The following is a 24,378-nucleotide window of genomic DNA, read 5'->3' on the forward strand; positions in this document are numbered from 1 at the left end:
ATATTTTTAATAAATACTATGATACAAACGACATTGATTAAAACATTGTCATGTCAACTTTTGCGAATGAGTTGAAGCAAGCAGTATTTACAGTATTTATTATTTACATAGACATGTTTTTAAGTGAAGTAAATTATATTTATATAGCGCTTTTCTCTAGTGACTCAAAGCGCTTGTACGTCGTGAAAACCAATATCTAAGTTACATTTAAACCAGCACGGAAGGCACTGGGAGCAGGTGGGTAAAGTATCTTGTCCAAGGACACAACGGCAGATACTTGGATGGCGGAAGCGGGGATCAAACCTGGAACCCTCAAGTTGTTGGCACGGCCACTCTACCAACCAAGCTCAGGGTATCCCACACATTCATTTATTTGTGGCGGCCCGCCACGAAAGAATTACGGCCGCCACAACAACAAAACGAAAAAAAAAAAAATATATATATATATATATATATATATATATATATATATATGTAGGTGTGGGAAAAAATCACAAGACTACTTCATCTCTACAGATCTGTTTCATGAGGGGTTCCCTCAATCATCAGGAGATTTTAATGGAAGCATTCACATACAATGGTTTATATAGAGCACAGAGTGGGTGGGTACAGGTAGGCGTAGGGTGTGGTGATTGGCTCATGTGTTACCTAGGAGGTGTTTCCGTCTATGGCGGCATGTTGAAATGATTTCACTGCGCTTGTTGAGAGATGATAGATCTGGATGATATATAATAAACAGTTTCTCTTTTAAGCATAGGTTGCATCTTTTATTACCACTGTTGTAAGGTGTGCTGGATGCAAGAATTTGCCATGTTATTGAATATTCAACATTATTGTCTTTGAGGTTCCAAATGTGTTTGCTGAGTTCTGTAGAATTCTGCAAAGTCTGGTTTCTAAAGGAGGCGTTGTGATTATTCCATCTTGTTTTGAACGCTCCTTCGGTTAATCCTACGTACGTGTCGGATGTGTTAATGTCCTTGCGTGTTACCTTTGCTTGGTAAACGACACCACCACAAATAGATGCCTGTCCTGTGGGAAACACTGAAGCTATACTATAGTATTACAACTACTTTACAGCAGTTGTGTACAAACCAGTAAGAACAATTTAAATATGCCGATGACTTTTTGATACATTTATTACAATAAATATGGTAAAACCAACCTAATATGGGTCAACAAACAAAAATGCACATCTAAACGTAACAAAGCAAATTAACGGCCTACTGAAAGCCACTACTACCGACCACGCAGTCTGATAGTTTATATATCAATGATGAAATATTAACATTGCAACACATGCCAATACGGCCTTTTTAGTTTACTAAATTGCAATTTAAACTTCCGCGCTTAGTATCCAGTGGAAAACGTCGCGGTATGATGACACGTGCGTGTGACGTCACGGATTGTAGCGGACATTTTTTTCCAGCCCGATCCCAGCTGTAAGTCGTCTGCTTTAGTCGCATAATTACACAATATTCTGGACATCTGTGTTGGTGAATCTTTTGCAATTTGTTCAATTAATAATGGAGACGTCAAAGAAGAAAGCTGTAGGTGGGAAGCGGTGTATTGCAGCTGCCTTTAGCAACACAAACACAGCCGGTGGTTCCTTGTTTACATTCCCAAAGGTGAAGCTTTACTATGGAACAGAGCGGTCAAGCGAACATGGTTCCCCACCATATGTCAACCGGCAGGTTTCGGTGAGAAAATTGTGGTAATAAGTCGGCTCTTACCGTAGACATGAGCGGAGTTTACGTCGTTCCTCGTGAACCCTGTCAAAGAGGCAGCTGCGGACTGTCTTGCCTCCTCCGACCGGCTTCGCCTCGTCGAGAAACGTGGCTTCCCTCAGAGACACTGGCGGTCACCACACCCGTGTCCAGACCCCTCCGACTCTCAGGTACGACAGTATAATCTCACTACAACACTAGTATCACAATAAGCAGATAAGAAAATTTCCAGAATGATCCTAGTAAATGTGTCTAATAACATCTGAATCGCTCCCACTGCCCTGTCTTTTTTTTTTTTCCTAGTCCTTCACTCTCACTATCCTCATCCACGAATCTTTCATCCTCGCTAAAATTAATGGGGAAATCGTTGCTTTCTCGGTCCGAATCGCTCTCGCTGCTGGTGGCCATGATTGTAAACAATGTGAGGATGTGAGGAGCTCCACAACCCGTGACGTCACGCGAACATCGTCTGCTACTTCCGGTACAGGCAAGGCTTTTTTATTAGCGACCAAAAGTTGCAAACTTTATCGTCGATGTTCTCTACTAAATCCTTTCAGCAAAAATATGGCAATATCGCGAAATGATCAAGTATGACACATAGAATGGACCTGCTATCCCCGTTTGAATAAGAAAATCTCATTTCAGTAGGCTTTTAATGTTACATACAGTCGTGGTCAAAAGTTTTCATAAACTTGTATAGAACATAATGTCATGACTGTCTTGAGTTTCCAATAATTTCTACAACTTTTATTTTTTGTGATAGAGTGATCGGAGCACATACTTGTTGGTCATAAAAAACCTTCGTGAATTTTGGTTCTTTTTTGAATTTATTATGGGTCTACTGAAAATGTGAGCAAATGTGCTGGGTCAAAAGTATACATACAGCAATGTTAATATTCGGTTACATGTCCCTTGGCAAGTTTCACTGCAATAAGGCGCTTTTGGTAGCCATCCACAAGCTTGTGGTTGAAATTTTAACCACTTCTCTTGGAAAAATTGGTGCGGTTCAGCTAAACGTGTTGGTTTTCTGACATGGACTTGCAGATGAAACAAAAATTGAGCTGTTTGGCAACAATACCCTGCAATATGTTTGGAGGAGAAAATGTGAGACATTCAATACAAGGAACACCACCCCTAACGTCAAACATGGTGGTGGTAGTAATATGCTCTGGGGCTGTTTTGCTTCCAATGAAACTGGTGCTTTACAGAGAGTAAATGGGACAATGGAAAAAGGAAGATTACCTCCAAATTCTTCAGGACAACCTAAAATCATCAGCCCAGAAGTTGGGTCTTGGGGGCAGTTGGGTGTTCCAACAGGACAATGACCCCAAACACACGTCAAAAGTGGTAAAAAAAAAATGGCTACATCAGGCTAGAACAGTGGTTCTTAACCTTGTTGGACGTACCGAACCCCAACAGTTTCATATACGCATTCACCAAAATTTTCTTTAGTGAATTTTTTTAAATTATTATTATTATTTTTTTACAAATTCAAAATAAAGTTATATGTTTTTGGTAACACTTTGTTATGGGGAACATATTCTAAGTAACAACAACTTAATTTAGAGTTATTTGGACACTCGGGGAACATATTCTAAGTAACAAAGACTTAATTTAGAGTTATTTGGACACTCGGGGAACATATTCTAAGTAACAAAGACTTAATTTAGAGTTATTTGGACACTAGGGGAACATATTCTAAGTAACAAAGACTTAATCTAGAGTTATTTGGACACTAGGGGAACATATTCTAAGTAACAAAGACTTAATCTAGAGTTATTTGGACACTAGGGGAACATATTCTAAGTAACAAAGACTTAATTTAAAGTTATTTGGACACTAGGGGAACATATTCTAAGTAACAAAGACTTAATTTAGAGTTATTTGGACACTAGGGGAACATATTCTAAGTAACAAAGACTTAATTTAAAGTTATTTGGACACTAGGGGAACATATTCTAAGTAAAAAAGACTTAATTTTGAGGTATTTGGACACTAGGGGAACATATTCTAAGAAACAAAGACTTAAGTTTGAGTTATTTGGACACCAGGGGAACATATTCTAAGTAACAAAGACTTAATTTAGAGTTATTTGGACACCAGGGGAACATATTCTAAGTAACAAAGACTTAATTTAGAGTTATTTGGACACTCGGGGAACATATTCTAAGTAACAAAGACTTAATTTAGAGTTATTTGGACACTAGGGGAACATATTCTAAGTAACAAAGACTTAATTTAGAGTTATTTGGACACTAGGGGAACATATTCTAAGTAACAAAGACTTAATTTAGAGTTATTTGGACACTAGGGGAACATATTCTAAGTAACAAATACTTAATTTAGAGTTATTTGGACACTAGGTGAACATATTCTAAGAAACAAAGACTTAATTTTGAGGTATTTGGACACTAGGGGAACATATTCTAAGTAACAAAGACTTAATTTTGAGGTAATTGGACACTAGGGGAACATATTCTAAGAAACAAAGACTTAATTTAGAGTTATTTGGACACTAGGGGAACATATTCTAAGTAACAAAGACTTAATTTTGAGTTATTTGGACACTAGGGGAACATATTCTAAGTAACAAAGACTTAATTTTGAGGTATTTGGACACTCGGGGAACATATTCTAAGTAACAAATACTTAATTTAGAGTTATTTGGACACTAGGGGAACATATTCTAAGTAACAAAGACTTAATTTAGAGTTATTTGGACACTAGGTGAACATATTCTAAGTAACAAAGACTTAATTTTGAGGTAATTGGACACTAGGGGAACATATTCTAAGAAACAAAGACTTAATTTTGAGTTATTTGGACACTCGGGGAACATATTCTAAGTAACAAATACTTAATTTAGAGTTATTTGGACACTAGGGGAACATATTCTAAGTAACAAAGACTTAATTTAGAGTTATTTGGACACTAGGAGAACATATTCTAAGTAACAAAGACTTAATTTAGAGTTATTTGGACACTCGGGGAACATATTCTAAGTAACAAAGACTTAATTTAGAGTTATTTGGACACTCGGGGAACATATTCTAAGTAACAAAGACTTAATTTAGAGTTATTTGGACACTAGGGGAACATATTCTAAGTAACAAAGACTTAATTTAGAGATATTTGGACACTGGGGGAACATATTCTAAGTAACAAAGACTTAATTTAGAGTTATTTGGACACTAGGGGAACATATTCTAAGTAACAAAGACTTAATTTAGAGTTATTTGGACACTAGGTGAACATATTTTAAGGAACAAAGACTTACTTTAAAGTTATTTGGACACTAGGGGAACATATTCTAAGTAACAAAGACTTAATCTAGAGTTATTTGGACACTAGGGGAACATATTCTAAGTAACAAAGACTTAATTTAAAGTTATTTGGACACTAGGGGAACATATTCTAAGTAACAAAGACTTAATTTTGAGGTATTTGGACACTAGGGGAACATATTCTAAGTAACAAAGACTTAATTTAAAGTTATTTGGACACTAGGGGAACATATTCTAAGTAACAAAGACTTAATTTAAAGTTATTTGGACACTAGGGGAACATATTCTAAGTAACAAAGACTTAATTTAGAGTTATTTGGACACTAGGGGAACATATTCTAAGTAATACAAACTTAATTTTGAGTTATTTGGTTCGGGTTAGGGTCAGGGTTAGAGAGTTAGGGTTATAATAAGTCCATGCCGAATAAGGCATTAATAAGTACTTAATAATGACTAGTTAAGATCCAATATGTTACTAATTTGCATGTTAATAAGCAACTAATTAATGCTGAATATGTCCCCCGTACTGAAGTGTTACCATGTTTTTTTTTACCGGTGCACAAAATGAACCGTGTATGAACTTCACCTTGTTCAAACAACAAAAACCATCACAGTGCATAAACTCACAACAAATTACACACCTGCACATAAGTCAGTTTGTATTTACACAATGAGTTGGGTGTTTGGACCTCCGCCGAACTCCTGAGGCCGACCACTGGGCTAGAATGAATGTTTTAGAATGGCCTTCCCAAAGTCTTGACTTAAACATGTGGACAATGCTGAAGAAACAAGTCCATGTCAGAAAACCAGCAAATTTAGTTGAACTGCACCAATTTTGTCAAGAGGAGTGGTCAAAAATTCAACCAGAAGCTTGTGGGTGGCTACCAAAAGCCCATTATTGCAGTGAAACTTGCCAAGGGACACGTAACCAACTATTAACATTGCTGTTTGTATACTTTTGACCCAGCAGATTTGGTCACATTTTCAGTCGACCCATAATAAACTCATAAAAGAACGAAACTTCATGAATGTTTTTGTCACCAACAAGTATGTACTCCAATCACTCTATCACACAAAAATAAGAGTAGAATAAATTATTGGAAACTCAAGACAGCCATGACATTATGTTCTTTACAAGTGTATGTCAACTTTTGACCACGACTGTATATGTACAAGAATAATATATATGGTTATTTTTGTAAATTATTATAACATGCAGAGAGCCTATTAAAAATGAGCTGCAGACCAGACTTTGGACACCTTGAGAAACGATTTTGAGGGGTTTAAGTCGATATAAGGACTTTGTGTTCAGCTAAAAATAAATAAAAATAAAAATTTAGATAGGTAGGTCTTTATTGTCATTGCAACAAGTACAACAACATTTTTGTTTACAGCACAAACCCGTTCAATATTAGACAAACAAACAGGGTTACAGAACAGTGGGGAAGAAGATGAGTAAAAAAATACAATCTAGACTGGTCTCCTAAGGGAGGCCTAGTCGGGAGTGGGGGAAAAAAGCTCCGTGCAATGCACAAACACGTTATATTTAATCACGACAAACTCACAATAGAGGGGCGGGAAGTTGGGGCCCTGGAAGGCGACTGCTGCTTTGAAGCGCTGCCATCCGACCATCACCAGAGGGGAAAAAGCGGTGGTAAAGGCGTGGGGTGGGGGTGTGTGCGCGTGTATGCCCAATTGTCTTGGGTTGGATGATGTAATGTTTTTTAGACCGAGGCTGATCTGCGAAAGTTCGACTCCAGGTGTCGTTGAGGAGGGAGGGAGGTCAAAAGCGTCTATCATTGAGGTGTCCTTCGGGGTGTTTTCAGAAAAGCCTGGTCCTGTTTCCACAGCGTCAAGGCCGTTCAAGGGAGTCAAATCGTAGATGAGGATGTTCGTTTGTCTGATGTTTAGATTTGAGGACAGCGCAAAGAAAGAGGCTTCAAAAGAGTTCAGACAAGACAAAAAAAAAAGGGAGCAAGCTGGGAGAAGATGGAGCGGAAAAAAATGCGACCGCCCTCACCGGAGGCAAGACGGAAAAACCCCCCAAAAAAGTTTAGGTCCAAATCAAACTGAAGCATTCGGATAATAGACCGTATCGAAGGTTTGAATCCCTTTCGAGATGTAAAAGTGATCATGGCTGTGTTTGAGTGTGTTCTTAAAATGAGAGCTCTTCAGCAATTTATGTTTATTATTAATTTAGTGTGAATACTTTTGTTTTAGAACAGATGCACACAGGAAGAATATATGGATATTTGATTTACAGCATGATACATTTCATGTTAGTGCTTTACATCAGCACACTTGTGTTTGTTCAACTGGTACTTGTAAGTAAAACTTTTATTGCACATATCACACCTGAACGGTTTCTCGCCAGTGTGTCTTCTCGTGTGTTTCAGCAAAATCCCCTTTCGAGAGAATGTTTGACCACAGAAGGAGCAGGAAAATGGTTTATCGCCAGTATGTCTATTCATGTGCGCCATTAAATTGCCCTTTTGAGCGAACCTTTTGCCACAAAGTGAACAAATGAAAGGTTTCTCACCCGTGTGCGTTCGTGTGTGCCTCCCTAGTGCGGAACAATCGCTAAAACTTGTGTTGCACACTGAGCAGGAGTACGGTTTTTCGCCGGTGTGCGTCCTTGTGTGCGCGGTCAAGTGTCCCTTCGCGGCAAAGGTTTTGCCGCAGATCGAACAAGAAAAGGGTTTTTCTCCCGTGTGTGTTCTCGTGTGTTTCATCAAACTGCTCTTCAGAGAGAATCGTCTTCCACAAATAGAGCAGATGAACGGTTTTTCTCCAGTGTGCGTCCTCATGTGAATGATTAAATATTCCTCCACTTTGAAGCTTTTACTGCAAACCGAGCAAAAGAAGGGTTTCCCCACTGTGTGGACCCTTATGTGTCGCTTCAAAATCCACCGTTCACCAAACGTTTTGTCACATTGAGAGCATTTAAAGTGTTTCTTGTCAGCGTGACGAGTCTTAGCGTTTAAGTCTTCATAATCATCAGTGTCAGGAGATTGTGACGTTGTGTCGACACAATCCAACAGCGGAGTCAGCGGGCGCTTTGCGTCTGATCTTCTCTTCTCCTCACCTTGCCCGTTATCGCGCTGTGACCACTGAGATTCATCTTCGTCTTCCTCGCTTTTCACAATAACACGAATTACCGGGAACTTTCTGACGTCGGCATCTTGCCGAGTCCACCCTTGCTCCTCCTCTTCTTCTTCTTTGACATGGGGGGACTGTGACTCCTCCTGGTCCATCCTAACGTCTGCAAGAGAAAGAAAAACAACAACAATTTTCATCATAAGGTTCAAGGTTTTATTTGTTACAAGCAGAGTACACTACAGTGAAATGCTTTTTTTCCCCATGCTCTTCAGATATTGCGTACATTGGGATCCAAACAGTAGTTGCAGAATCTACAAACTAGAGATGCGCGGATAGGCAATTATATCATTCGCATCCGCACCACCTAAGTCGTCATCAACCCGCCATCCACCCGAACCAACATTTTATCAGGACCGTACCCGCCCGCTGAAATACATCAGAGGTTGTCCGCCTTTACCACTCACAGAGCTATTTAAACCTGTTTCACAGAGTAATGATGACAATTGGAGCCGCTAACGTTCCCGCGACTATCCAATAGCGTTCATCCTGATTACAAGAATATGGGCGTGCTGTGAAGCCATTGACTTTGACACCTTCAACAACATGTACGAAACGATTGTTGGTCCGGCAACATTGCCGCAATTACCCGTTCAAGATTGAAAGGCATACTGGGTGATACAGAGTACACTGATGATTGTGATATAAACAAACTTTAACACTTACTAATATGCGCCACGCTGCGAAGCCATACCCAACAAGATTGACAAACACATTTCGGCAGAACATCCTCACAGTAACACAACATAAACGCAACACAACAAATACCCATAATCCTTTGTATCCGTGAAACTTACTGAATATATTTTACACCCCCGCGCCGCCAACCCCGCCCACCTTACCGACGCACGGGGCGGGAGGTTGCTGCTAACGGGGTGTATAAACTAGTCAGGAAGTGTCATGAATACAAAGGATTCTGGGTATTTGTTGTGCTGCGTTTATGTTGTGTTACTGTGAGGATGTTCTGCCGAAATGTGTTTGTTGTTCTTAATTGGTGTGGCTTCACAGCTTGGCGCATATTAGTAAGAGTGTTAAAATTGTTTATATCACAACCATTAGTGTACTCTGTGTCACCCAGTATGCCTTGCAGTCGTGTGCGTGTTGCCGTGGAGGCCACACACAACATGATGCTGGACTGACAAGCAGATCCTACATGTTGTAGTAGGCGACAAAGCCAATGGCTTCATAGCAGGCCCTAATATTTATTATCTTGGTGACTACCGGCAGTTATTAGGGAGAATAATAGCGTCTCTTATTGTCTTCTTCGCTTTATGACACGGGTCTTAAATGGCACTTTTAATGGCAAAGGATACCGGTCACAGAACCATGCATATCAAATATTTGCGGATGGTTCAACCGCCACCCGCCCGAATCTAATTAAAATCTATTTAATCGTCATGTCAACCGCCCGACCCGCGGTTTATCCGCGGACCCCGCAGATGAGACCGCAAACCGCGCATTTCAACAACAAACCCTGTTTCCGTATAAGTTGGGAAATTGTGTTAGATGTAAATATCAATCAATCAATCAATGTTTATTTATATAGCCCCAAATCACAAATGTCTCAAAGGACTGCACAAATCATTACGACTACAACATCCTCGGAAGAACCCACAAAAGGGCAAGGAAAACTCACACCCAGTGGGCAGGGAGAATTCACATCCAGTGGGACGCAGTGACAATGCTGACTATGAGAAACCTTGGAGAGGACCTCAGATGTGGGCAACACCCCCTCTCTAGGGGACCGAAAGTATAAACAGAATACAATGATTTGCAAATAATTTTCGACCCATATTCAGTTGAATATGCTACAAAGACAAGATATTTGATGTTCAAATTGATAAACATTTTTTTCTTTGCAAATAATAGAATTTGATGCCAGCAACACGTGACAAAGAAGTTGGGAAAGGTAGCAATAAATACTGATAAAGTTGAGGAATGCTCATCAAACACTTATTTGGAACATCCCACAGGTGTGCGGGCTAATTGGGAACAGGTGGGTGCCATGATTGCGTATAAAAACAGCTTCCCAAAAAATGCTCAGTCTTTCACAAGAAAGGATGGGGCGAAGTACACCCCGTTGTCCACAACTGCGTGAGCAAATAGTCAAAACAGTTTAAGAACAACGTTTCTCAAAGTGCAATTGCAAGAAATTTAGGGATTTCAACATCTACGGTCCATAAGATCATCAAAAGGTTCAGAGAATCTGGAGAAATCACTCCACGTAAGCGGAATGGCCGGAAACCAACATTGAATGACCGTGACCTTCGATCCCTCAGACGGCACTGTATCAAAAACCGACATCAACCTCTAAAGGATATCACCACATGGGCTCAGGAACACTTCAGAAAACCACTGTCACTAAAAACAGTTGGTCGCTACATCTGTAAGTGCAAGTTAAAGCTCTACTATGCACAGCAAAAGCCATTTATCAACAACATCCAGAAACGCCGCCGGCTTCTCTGGGCCCAAGATCATCTAAGATGGACTGATGCAAACTGGAAAAGTGTTCTGTGGTCTGATGAGTCAACATTTCAAATTGTTTTTGGAAATATTCGACATCGTGTCATCCGGACAAAAGGGGAAGCGAACCATCCAGACTGTTATTGACGCAAAGTTCAAAAGCCAGTATCTGTGATGGTATGGGGGTGCATTAATGCCCAAAGCATGGGTAACTTACACATCTGTGAAGGCACCAATATTGCTGAAAGGTACATACAGGTTTTGGAACAACATATGTTGCCATCTAAGCGCCGTCTTTTTCATGGACACCCCTGCTTATTTCAGCAAGACAATGCCAAACCACATTCAGCACGTGTTACAACAGCGTGGCTCTGTAAAAAAAAAAAAAAAAAAAAAGAGTACAGGTACTTTCCTGGCCCGCATGCAGTCCAGACCTGTCTCCCATCAAAAATGTGTGGCGCATCATGAAGCGTAAAATACGACAGCGGAGACCCCGGAATGTTGAACGACTGAAGCTCTACATAAAACAAGAATGGGAAAGATTTCCACTTTCTAAGCTTCAACAATTGGTTTCCTGAGTTCCCAAACGTTTGAGTGTTGTTAAAAGAAAAGGTGATGTAACACAGTGGTGAACATGCCCTTTCCCAACTACTTTGGCACGTGTTGCAGCCATGAAATTCTAAGATAATTATTATTTGCAAAAAAAATGAAAAAGTTTATGAGTTTGAACATCAAATATCTTGTCTTTGTAGTGCATTCAACTGAATATGGGTGGAAATGTCACACCCGGGTGAAGTATTGTCTGGTTTCATAATGTCTTGTCATTTCCAGTTTTATTTTGAAAGCTTAACTCTCCTCTCCCTCTTGTTTCAGGTCACTTGCCCTTCCTCCTGTTTCACTGGTCTGATGTCTCTCCTGATTGCCTGATTGTGCCCACCTGTGTCACCCTCCCTCATGTGTATAAATGTCTCGTCCTCCTCTTGTCTTGTGCCAGAGTATCTCGTCTTGCTACGTGTCTACAACCTTGAATCACGTTCACTAAGTATTGCCTGGCGTTATTTATTGTTTTCTTTGTTTCCTCTGAGAAAGAGTGATTTTGTTTGCTAAAGTTTTTGGTCTAGGATTTTGTGTGTTTATTTCAGTGCTTTGCCTCCTTTTTTTCCCCTCCTCTTGGAGCGCTTTATTTTGTAGTTATCTCAGCTTCTTATAGCGTACTTTCTGTTTATCAATCAATCAATCAATCAATGTTTATTTATATAGCCCCAAATCACAAATGTCTCAAAGGACTGCACAAACCATTACGACTACAACATCCTCGGAAGAACCCACAAAAGGGCAAGGAAAACTCACACCCAGTGGGCAGGGAGAATTCACATTCAGTGGGACGCCAGTGACAATGCTGACTATGAGAAACCTTGGAGAGGACCTCAGATGTGGGCAACCCCCCCCCCTCTAGGGGACCGAAAGCAATGGCTGTCGAGCGGGTCTAACATGATACTGTGAAAGTTCAATCCATAGTGGCTCCAACACAGCCGCGAGAGTTCAGTTCAAGCGGATCCAAGACAGCAGCGAGAGTCCCGTCCACAGGAAACCATCTCAAGCGGATCAGCAGCGTAGAGACGTCCCCAACCGATACAGGCGAGCGGTCCATCCTGGGTCTCGACTCTGGACAGCCAGTACTTCATCCATGGTCATCGGACCGGACCCCCTCCACAAGAGTTTCTGGTCTCCTCTGCGTGAGTGATTTACCTTTTTTGCTAATCATAGATTGTTGTTCTTTTTGTTATTAGATTTGTGTGTAATTTTGCTATTGACTTTTTCCTCCCTTTGGAGTGATTTTCTGTTTATTGCGTTTTGCCCATTTGTCTTTTGTTATCATAGATTCTATAGCCGCCTTGCCTTAATCACTCTGTTCACAGAGACTTCAAAGAAAACTGTTAAATAAAGCCTGTTTCAATTGTACCCCTTCTGCACCTGAGTCCTCATTCTCGCCAAGGTTTAACAGGAAAAAGATTTGCAAATCATTGTATTCCGTTTATATTTACATCTAACACAATTTCCCAACTCATATGGAAACGGGCTTTGTAATACACTAAATAGAAACATTTGAATAGCTCTTCGGTACATTGATTACAAGACAATAAGTTGCACAGTCAGTCACAGTAGTTATAGGATTGGATAAGATGCTTTTATTGTCATTGCACACGATATGCAAAGAAAATTTTAGCAGCATTAGGACATGTCAAAATAAATGCTAGGCTTATACAAAACCAGTGAAGTTGGCATGTTGTGTAAATCGTAAATAAAAAAAGGATACCATTTATTGCAAAACCTTTTCAACCTATATTCGATTGAATAGACTGCAAAGACAAGATACTTAACGTTCGAAATGGAAAACTTTGTTCTTTTTTTTTGCTAATGTTAGCTCATTTGGAATTTGATGCCTGCAACACGCTTCAAAAAAGCTTGGAGAAGTGGCAAAAAAGACTGAAAAAGTTGAGGAATGCTCATCAAACACTTATTAAGAACGTCCCACAGGTAAACATGCTAATTGGAACTAAGTGGGTGCTATGATAGGGATTAAAGTGGCCTAGTGGTTGGAGTGTCCGCCCTGAGATTGGTAGGCTGTGCGTTCAAATCCTGGCCGAGTCATACCAGAGACTATAAAAATGGGACCCATTACCTCCCTTCTTGGCACTCAGCATCAAGGGCTGGAATTGGGGGTTAAATCACCGCAAATGATTCCCGGGCGCGGCCACCATTGCTGTTGATCTGCCGTTTCTTTTCTTTTTCTTCTATGTCCCACTCTCCTTTGTGGAGGGAGTCCGGTCCGATCCGGTGGCCATGTACTGCTCGCCTGTGTATCGGCTGGGGACATCTCTGCGCTGCTGATCAGCCTCCGCTTGGGATGGTTTCCTGCTGGCTCCGCTGTGAACGGGACTCTCGCTGCTGTGTTGGATCCGCTTTGGACTGGACTCTCGCGACTGTGTTGGATCCATTATGGATTGATCTTTCACAGTATCATGTTCTCATATGTTCTCATAGTCATCAGTATCACAGTATCATGTTCTCATAGTCATCATTGTCACCGGCGTCCCACTGGGTCATTATCGTCACCGGTGTCCCACTGGGTGTGAGTTTTCCTTGCCCTTATGTGGGCCTACCGAGGATGTCGTAGTGGTTTGTGCAGCCCTTTGAGACACTAGTGATTTACGGCTATATAAGTAAACATTGATTGATTGATTGATTGCTTGCTGCCCACTGCTCCCCTCACCTATCAGGGGGTGATCAAGGGTGATTGGTCAAATGCGGAGAATAATTTTGCTACACCGAGTGTGTGTGACAATCATTGGTACTTAGAAAAGCAGCTTCGATGAAATGCTCACTTATTCACAAACAAGGATGGGGTGAGGGTCACCACTTTGTCAACAAATCCATCCATCCATCCATTTTCTACCGCTTATTCCCTTTCGGGGTCGCGGGGGGCGCTGGCGCCTATCTCAGCTACAATCGGGCGGAAGGCAGGGTACACCCTGGACAAGTCGCCACCTCATCGCAGGGCCAACACAGATAGACAGACAACATTCACACTCACATTCACACACTAGGGCCAATTTAGTGTTGCCAATCAACCTATCCCCAGGTGCATGTCTTTGGAAGTGGGAGGAAGCCGGAGTACCCGGAGGGAACCCACGCAGTCACGGGGAGAACATGCAAACTCCACACAGAAAGATCCCGAGCCTGGATTTGAACCCACGACTGCAGGAACTTCGTATTGTGAGGCAGACGCACTAACCCCTCTGCCACCGTGAAGCCAGTTTAAGAACAGCATTTTTTCCACGAGCTATTGCAAGGAATTTAGGGATTTGCCACCTAAACGCAGAGTCCGAGGCTACAGTCACCAGACGTGACGTCATCTACAGCCTAGCAATATGTTGACTGTAGTATTCATACACATTTAACTCGACGCCAATGCCAGCTTTGTGCTTAAATGGCGGCAATCTTTGCAGGTTACGCAATAAAATGTGTTGTATATTAAACATAAATCCTAACTTGTTTATTTCGTCATTGAAGTTCATTCGGTTGACATTAATTGTCCATGCACAAACGTGCCATTGGTAGACATCAATTATTTAAAAAAAATTAAATAAATAAATCTAGAGATAAATGTTTTAAAATGTAATATCGGAAATTATCTTCATCGGTTCGGAAATTATCGGTATCAGTTTCAAAAAGTAAAATTTATGACCTTTTAAAATGCCGATGTGTACACGGACGTAGGGAGAAGTAAAGAGCGCCAACAAACCTTAAAGGCACTGCCTTTGCGTACCGGCCCAGTCACATAATATCTACGGCTTTGCACACACACAAGTGAATGCAAGGCATACTGTACTTGGTCAACAGTCATACAGGTCACACTGAGGGTGGCTGTATAAACAACTTTAAGACTGTTACAAATATGTGCCACACTGTGAACCCAAACCAAACAAGAATGACAAACACATTTCGGGAGAACACCCGAACCGTAACACAACACAAACACACCAGAACAAATATCCAGAAACCCTTGCAGCACTAATTCTTCCGGGACGCTACGATATACACCCCCCGCTCCCCCCACCTCAACCTCCTCATGCTCTCTCAGGGAGAGCATGTCCCAAATTCGAAGCTGCTCTTTTGAGGCATGTTAAAGAAAATAATGCACTTTGTGACTTCAATAATAAATATGGCTGTGCCATGTTGGCATTTTTTTCCATAACTTGAGTTGATTTATTTTGGAAAATCTTGTTTCATTGTTTAATGCATCCAGCGGCATCAAAACAAAATTTGGCATAATAATGTGTTCATTCCACAACTGTATATATCGGTATCGGTTGATATCGGAATTTGTAATTAAGAATTGGACAATATCGGAATATTGGCAAAAAAGCTACCATCGGACATCTTTAAATAAATCATACCTATGAAAGATTATTGCAAGATGCTAACATGCTTGTTGTCTCAAATCTAGACTCCAAACATCCCAGAATAAGCTAATCCGGTTACTTTTAGACCTCCACCCCAGATCACACCTCAATCCAACCCACTTCTCCAAAGTGGGCTGGCTCAGGGTGGAGGACGACAGAGTAAAACAACTTGCACTGAGCCTAGTCTATAAAATCCGCTACACCTCCTTGATACCGAAGTACATGTCAAATTACTTCCTTGATGTAAATGACCGCCATAACCACAACACCAGGGGGAGCTCCCCAAACCACGTTAAACCCAGATTTCGATCTAACAAAGGTCTTAACTCATTCTCTTTCTATGCCACATCAATGTGGAATGCACTCCCAACAGGTATAAAAGTAAGTGCATCTCTATATTCCTTCAAAACTGCTCTAAAACAACACCTCCAGGCAACTTCAACACTTTACTAATACCCTCCTCCATTCACATCCCATCTCCCCGGATTATAAACAACTCAAATGTACTTCTAATGTATATACTTGTTCTTATGCTATGTGAACTCACTATGTTCTCTGCTGGCTGTACATATCCTACTAAATAAGACCTACACTGTTTCAATGTCCACATTTCTCTGTTGATGCAATTGTTGATGACTGAAGTTCTGATATCAACCAAAGCTCCTCATCCCACCCCCCGGATTGTAAATAATGTAAATAATTCAATGTGCATACTATGATGATTAACTTGTGTGATGACTGTATTATGCTGATAGTATATATTTGTACCATGAATTGATTAATGTGGACCCCGACTTAAACAAGTTGAAAAACTTATTGGGGTGTTACCATTTAGTGGTCAATTGTACTGAATATGTACTGAACTGTGCAATCTACTAATAAAAGTATCAATCAATTAATCAATCAAAGTCTTTGTTTCCATGCCATCTACCATTTGATAGTGTTGGAATATCAATGGCAAATTATTGTTAAAATTGTTGTATTATCTGAAGGTTAAAAAATGAATTGTGCAAAAAAAAAAAAAAAAAGCCTTGATATTAAGGAGAAGAGTAAGTAGTCATAGCCATAAATTGAATGGTATTAAAAATAGCATAGGCTAAAAAAAATAAAAAATCGGCGATTTGGTTTTTTTGGCCACGGTTGCCTCATTTTCGGTTTCGGCCGAGAATTTGCATTACAGCGTATGCTTAATTATCATCGTCAAATCATCGCAATAACCGTATATGAACTAAGGAGGCGAATCGTCAAAATATCGCGATAACACCGTATATCTAGTAAGCAAGGCAAAAAAACAAGACACATTTTTACCTGGACAAACTTTTTTGCAAATTGCCACCATTTTTACGTAAAATGATAACAATGTTGTAGCAGATTAATATTTGAATCAATTTAACATCCAAAAGACTATCCTGCAGGTTTTACAACTGCGCAACATTTGTAACATCTAATTGACACATTTCACTAATTTGTCGTCGTTACGCAAATACATGCATCAAATTAAAGAGACTTTAACATACCTGAGGTATTTAATACGCGCTGGTTTCTTTTCTGTCTTCTTATTGTAGCTAAACTCTAGGATTATTTTTTTCTCTTTGTTTCGGTCAAGTGCTGCTGTTGGTGTACGTTGTTTAAATATGCCCGTGTCGAAACCACAGCAAGACCGCAATGGTTCCGGTGTCCTCCAGCGTTGCGCAGGCACTGACTCGTGACTTTCTTTATATTAGTTTTATTGAATTGTAAAGCAATATACTGTACACATCAGATTTACACAATATATACGCATCATATTGTCAAGTACATCAAATTGAATTTGAAAAAAAGAATACCGTTCAAATGTTTAAGTGTTTGGTCGGCAACTTTACATAATTAAATCAGACAAACGTCTTCCTGGCGGCCGACCCAAATTTTGGTATTGTCAAAACTAGAGTTGTATCAATATTGGTTCAATATTATTTTAATATTTTTCAGGCTCATTTATGTTTTTTGTCACAAGTATCAGTGATTTTTTTTTGTTGATCAAATAAAATGTATTTAGTGTTTCAAAAGTCAGGGGGTAATTAATCATTGGACACAGGAAGGCTTTGGTGGTAAAAAACAAAACAAAAAAAACAAACAGCCAAAAGCAGTTTTTGTTGAGGTATTTTGCTTTTTATTTTTCCTAAAACAGTTATGAATAACTGTGATGTACTGTAGACCACAAGGAAGGTCTGTAAAACGTAGGAAAAAAATCACTATATATATATATATATAGAAATATCCACATATATATATATATATATATGTATATATATATATATATATATATATATATATATATATAAATATACACACATGTATATACATATATACATACATATACGTATATATACACACATGTATATACATATATACATACATATACGTATATATATACACATATATATACACATAGACATATATATATACATACATATATACATATACATACATTTATATACACATACATATACATACATTTATATACATATATACACACACAGACATGTATACATATATATATACACACACACACATATACACACATATATATAAATATACACACATACATATATATATATACATACATATACATATATATACACATATGTATATGTACATATACATACACAGACATATATATACATATATATATACATTTTTATATATATTTACATATATATATATATACACATATATACATATACACATTTATATGTACATATATACATATATAAACATATATATATTTATATATAAACACACATCTATACAAATATACATATGTATACATATATATATATACACATATATATATACATATATATATTTACATATATATATATATTTACATATATATACAAATATATATATACTTATATATTTACATTTATATATACATATATAAATGGGTTGTACTTGTATAGCGCTTTTCTACCTTCAAGGTACTCAAAGCGCTTTGACACTACTTCCACATTTTACCCATTCACACACACATTCACACACTGATGGAGGGAGCTGCCATGCAAGGCGCCAACCAGCACCCATCAGGAGCAAGGGTGAAGTGTCTTGCTCAGGACACAACGGACGTGACGAGGTTGGTACTAGGTGGGAATTGAACCAGGGACGCTCGGGTTGCGCACGGCCACTCTCCCACTGCGCCACGCCGTCCCTTATATATACACATATATATCTACATTTATATATACACATACACATATATATATATATATATATATATTGATTGGATTATCCAGAGAATAGTGCTCGATACCGTGGTAAAGCGTAATATGTAGGTGTGGGAAAAATCACAAGACTACTTCATCTCTACAGAACTGTTTCATGAGGGGTTCCCTCAATCTCCTGATGATTGAGGGAACCCCTCATGAAACAGTTATCTAGTCAACAATGTTAGGAACTACTATCCTATCGAAAATGCAGGGCAGTTTATGTACAGTCGTGGTCAAAAGTTTACATACACTTGTGAAGGACATAATGTCATGGCTGTCTTGAGTTTCCAATAATTTCTACAACTCTTATTTTAACATACTTGTTGGTCACAAAAAAAACACTCATGAAGTTTGGTTCTTTTATGAATTTATTATGGGTCTACTGAAAATGTGATTAAATCTGCTGGGTCAAAAGTGTAGATACAGCAACATACATTATCAATTTTGGTGATGTAGAAAAGTTACAATCAAATCCAATTGGCTTCATGGCTTGGCCTCTTAACTTCATGTGAGTGATTATGATTGACATATGTTGACTTCACTGAGCCCATTCAAATAGGGCTCATGTGACGCAGTCATTAGACTCGGTTATGAACGCGACAATGGGGAAGTCAAAGGAACTCAGCAAAGATCTGAAAAAACAAAACAACTCATTGACTTGAACAAATCAGGAAAGTCACTTGGAGTCATTTCAAAGCAGCTTAAGGTCCCAAGAGCAATTTTGCAGACAATTGTGTGTAAGTATAAAGTGAATGGCACAGTTTTGTCACTGCCACGATTAGGAAGAAAACGCAAGCTATCACCTGCTGCTGAGAGAAAATTGCTCAGGATGATCAAGAGTCAACCGAGAACCACCAAAATAGAAGGTCTGCAATGAATTGGAAGCTCCTACAAACCAGGTGTCATTGTCCACAGTCAAGCTTGTTTTGCATCGCCATGGACTGAGAGGATACCTTGCTCCAGAAGCGACACCTTAAGGCTTGTCAAAAGTTTGCCGCTGATGACATGGACAAAGATAAACCTTCTGGAGTCAAGTTCTGTGGTCAGATGAAACACACATTTGGCTGTTTGGCCAGAATACACAGCAATATGTTTGGAAGAGAAAAGGTGAGGCCTTTAATCCCAGGAACCTACCGTCAAGCACAATGGTGGTAGTATTATGCTCTGGGCCTGTTTTTCTGCCAGTGGAACCGGTGCTTTACACAGAATAAATGGAACACTGAAAAAGGAGGATTACCTCCAAATTCTTCAGGACAACCTAAAATCATCAGCCCAGAAGTTGGGTTTTGGGCGCAGTTAGGAGTTCCAACAAGACAATGACACCAAACACACGTCAAAAGTGGTAAAGGAATGGCTAAATCAGGCTAGAATGAAGGTGTAAGAATGGCCTTCCCAAAGTCCTGACTTTAACCCTATTGAGAAGTGGACAATGCTGAAAAAAACAAGTCCATGTCAGAAAACCAACAAATTTAGCTGAACTGCACCAATTTTGTCAAGAGGAGTGGTCAAAAATTCAACCAGAAGCCTGCAAGAAGGTTGTGAATGGCTACCAAAAGTGCCTTATTGCAGTGAAACTTGCCAGGGGACATGTAAGCAAATATTAACATTGCTGTATGTATACTTTTGACCCAGCAGATTCTCTCACATTTTCAGTAGACCCATAATAAATTCATAAAAGAACCAAACTTCATGAAGGTTTTTTGTGACAAACAAGTGCGTGCTCCAATCACTCTATCACAAAATATTAAGAGTTCTCAAAATAATTGGAAACTCATGACAGACATGACATTATATTCTTTACAAGTGTATGTAAACTTTTGACCACGACTGTATAGTTTTTTAAGTCAACATTGGTTTGTGTCGTCATATTTGCTGCTGCACTTATGTTTGCTGACGAGGTATTTCTGGGAGAAGGTTCCGTCACACACGCTGCAGCTGAAGGGCTTCTCGCCCGTGTGCCTTCGCATGTGTGTCAACAAAGTGTACTTTTGCGAGAACCTCTGGCCGCAAACTCTGCAGGCGAAAGGTTTCTCCCCCGTGTGTCTTCTGGTGTGCTTTACCAAGCTGCCTTTGAGCGAGAATCGTTCGCCGCACACTAGGCAAGGGAAGGGTTTCTCGCCCGTGTGCGTCCTCGCGTGGGTCTTCAAGTTCGCTTTCTGAGAGAACCGCTTCCCGCACGCCGAGCAGGTAAACGGTTTCTCGCGGGGAAGTGTTTTTTCCCCCGCGTGGGTCGTGGCGTGCCTCAGCAAATTGCACTTCTGGGAGAAGCTTTCGTCACAAAGTGAACAAGAAAAGGGTTTCTCGCCCGTGTGCGTCCTCATGTGCCGCGCCAATGTGGAACGGTTCCTAAAACCGGTGTTGCAGACCGAGCACGAGAATGAGTTTTCTACGGTGTGGATTCTTGTGTGTGTCTTCAAACTGCCTTTGAGAGCGAATCTTCTACCGCAGTTGAAGTGTTTGTTGTCAGTTTTAGCGTCAGGAGAGTGGCACCTGGCATCGTCACTACCTGGCAGCGCCGCCAAGAGGCCGTCTGCTTCCCATCTTCTCTTCTCTGAACTTTGACTCTCATCAAGCTGGGACAGCCGAGCTTCATCCTCATCATTTTCACTCTTCGCCGCCTCATGGGTCACTGCAAACTTGCTGATGTCGGCATCCTCCCGAGTACACACATGCTCCTCCTTAAGGTGGGGAGGCTTTGGCTCCTCTTGCTCCATCCTGGTGCCCCACACCTGCAGCTCAGGGGGAAAAGCTACTTCACCGACGTCTGCAAAACAGAAACGCGTGAATTAGAAACCCAGTAAAACATATACCAAAACCCTTATTTGGCTATTTTTTAAGATCTTTAAGTAATATTGCCTTTACATTGTTAATGAATGTGAACAATTACAACAATAATAAATGTGAACAATTATTATACAATCTCTATAAAAATGTGGACAATTATCATAATATCTTATAATAAGATGCCTTACTTTCGCACAACAAAGCATGGAGTGCAAAATAAGCGTTGGTGTGCAGTCAGGGCCAGTAAGGCCTTCTCTGCTGACTTTACATAACCAGAAATCATGATCATAATTAACGATAAAAGTATTTTTTTTACTCTCCCTAAATATCTTAAAGTATTCATACTCTCTTCATGTCATATTATGCTCCTTCCAAAGCTGTTCTTTTTAGTTTACAGCGAAAGGAGACACACAGTGATAGACAGTTGCGTTAGCCAATCAGACAGCTGACCGAGCTTTTATAATTTATTATTACACCCAAAAATATTATTCATTTCACTTTTTAATGTCTACTCCGTCCGTTTGACTTTCTCTTCTACTCTTACCAAATAGCATTATTTTAGTTTTACTGCGGTTCAAAGTGTCTGTTTTTGTCATACCATCTTTTTACTGTATCAATTTCTGCCGTTATTGACAAACGTTTTGTATAAAGATTGAACAATCCCGGTCCCAGTAAAGATCCGTGGGGTACGCCTCTGTAGTCAATAAGTTTTTTTTCTCAATCCTCTTGTTGTGAGGCCGACTGGCTCGTACATGCACATGCATCCTCTCGCTCTTGCAATTTCTAATACGAAGTAGCGTTTAGTTCTAAATTATATTAGACACCTTACCAAATAGTCCAAATGATTAGTGGTGTCCATGGGTTTTCACTCAGTCCTGTACCCCTAACTAACCCATTAGCAAATGTAGGATTTTTACAAGTCCCGTGGTGCACAGGTAATTGTTTCATTCAGATCCTCTGCAGGCTTTATGTTGAACTTTAATTAGGTTGGGTTAAAATCTCAGCAGTCTGGATGTTATAACATATTTAGACAGTGTCTGATCTTCCTTTAGCATACATGTAATGTTGCTATATTTTATGTATTTTTTATTATTTTCTTAAAGACTTTATCATGTTACTGTCAGCCGTGTTACTCCAATGAGCAAACAAACTTTGAACAAAAATTAAATAAAGTTGCCTAAGATGGGCCAATCCACATTTAGAATAGTTCAGTGTGTTTACAGGTTTAATGTTGCAAAAAGACAAACATTTATATATACACTATATTGCCAAAAGTATTTTGCCACCTGCCTTGACTCACATATGAACTCGAAGTGCCATCCCATTCCTAACCCATAGGGTTCAATATGACGTTGGCTTATCTTTTGCAGCTTCAACTATTCTGAGTGTGTTTATACGAATTTTCGACCACTCTTCCAAAAGCGCATTGGTGAGGTCACACACTAAAGTTGGTCGAGAAGGCCTGGCTCTCAGTCTCCGTTCTAATTCTTTCCAAAGGTGTTCTATCGGGTTGAGGTCAGGACTCTGTGCAGGCCAGTCAAGTTCATCCACACCCGACTCTGTCATCCATGTCTTTATGGACCTTGCTTTGTGCACAGTCATGTTGGAAGAGGAAGGAGCCTGCTCCAAACTGTTCCCACAAGGTTGGGAGCATGGAATTGTCCAAAATGTTTTGGTATCCTGGAGCATTCAAAGTTCCTTTCACTGGAACTAAAAGAGCCAAGCCCAACTCCTGAAAATCAACCCCAAACCATAATTCCTACTCCACCAAATTTCACACTCGGCACAATGCAGTCCAAAATTTAGCGTTCTCCTGGCAACCTCCAAACCCAGACTCGTCCATCAGATTGCCAGATGGAAAAGCATGATTCGTCAGTCCAGAGAACGCGTCTCCACTGATCTAGAGTCCATTGGCAACATGCTTTACACCACTGCATCTGACGCTTTGCATTGGACTTGGTCATGTATGGCTTAGATACAGCTGCTCGGCCATGGAAACCCATTCCATGAAGCTCTCTGCGTACTGTACTCTGGTTAATTGGAAGGTCCCGTGAAGTTTGAAGCTCTGTAGCAACAGACTTTTTGCACTATGCGCTTCAGCATCCGCTGACCCCTCTCTGTCAGTTTACATGGCCTCCCATTTGGTGGCTGAGTTGCTGTTGTTCCTAAACTCTTCCATTTTCTTGTAATAAAGCCGACAGTTTACTTTGGAATATTTTAGGGGCCAGGAAATTTTACGACTCGATTTGTTGCACCTGGAAGTCACTGAGCTTCTGAGAGCGGCCCATTATTTCACAAATGTTTGTAGAAACAAGTCTCCGTGCCTAAGTGCTTGGTTTTTTTCACCTGTGGCCGGCCCGAGTGATTAGGACACCTGATTCTCATCATTAATATTGTCATGGAGATTTCCGAACGATAAAATATCAAGTTACTAAACATATGAGAGTAAGAACCAACCTGCTCTGTGTGTTTCCAGTCGATGCTTGAAAACAGCGTCCAGTCGTTGACGTTGTCGCCCGTTCTTCTCTTTTGTTCGTCGAAGTTCTTCCTCGTACTCCGCTATCGTTCTTTCGAACATGACAAATATTTCTTGCGCAGCGGCACAAAGTCGCTCCTTCACCAAGTCTCTCAGCATTTGGACTTTACACATTTTCACAGCGTCACCATGTTATTGTGACTCGCTTTAGCATGCGATGCTAACTTCCGGGTCTTTTGTTCGAGCTATCTGAAGAAGCGCACCAAAGATTAACAATTA

The 24,378-nt window shown here is 40.0% G+C and overlaps 2 protein-coding genes across 7 annotated transcripts in view; both read right to left on the reverse strand.

Moving 5' to 3' along the window:
- LOC133547611 (gastrula zinc finger protein XlCGF8.2DB-like) overlaps window positions 1-24,378 on the reverse strand; it is a 215,746-nt gene that overhangs the window by 117,017 nt on the left and 74,351 nt on the right. The gene's annotated exons all lie outside the window — the stretch shown is intronic.
- Window positions 6,358-24,378, reverse strand: part of LOC133547481 (gastrula zinc finger protein XlCGF57.1-like) — a 63,473-nt gene continuing 45,452 nt past the window's right edge. For 3 of the 6 annotated variants that reach the window (XM_061893169.1, XM_061893184.1, XM_061893190.1), the window contains 2 exons: window positions 21,346-21,603; window positions 6,358-8,270 (listed from right to left, as the gene is read on the reverse strand). In XM_061893169.1, coding sequence (XP_061749153.1) covers window positions 7,288-8,270; window positions 21,346-21,603 — 1,241 coding nt within the window. In that variant the 3' untranslated portion in view covers window positions 6,358-7,287. The remainder of the gene's footprint in view (window positions 8,271-21,345; window positions 21,604-24,378) is intronic. The other 3 variants (XM_061893193.1, XM_061893192.1, XM_061893175.1) reach the window with 2 other exon arrangements.

The sequence above is a fragment of the Nerophis ophidion genome, linkage group LG02, assembly GCF_033978795.1.
Source record: "Nerophis ophidion isolate RoL-2023_Sa linkage group LG02, RoL_Noph_v1.0, whole genome shotgun sequence".
In the NCBI taxonomy this organism is placed as follows: Eukaryota; Metazoa; Chordata; class Actinopteri; order Syngnathiformes; family Syngnathidae; genus Nerophis; species Nerophis ophidion.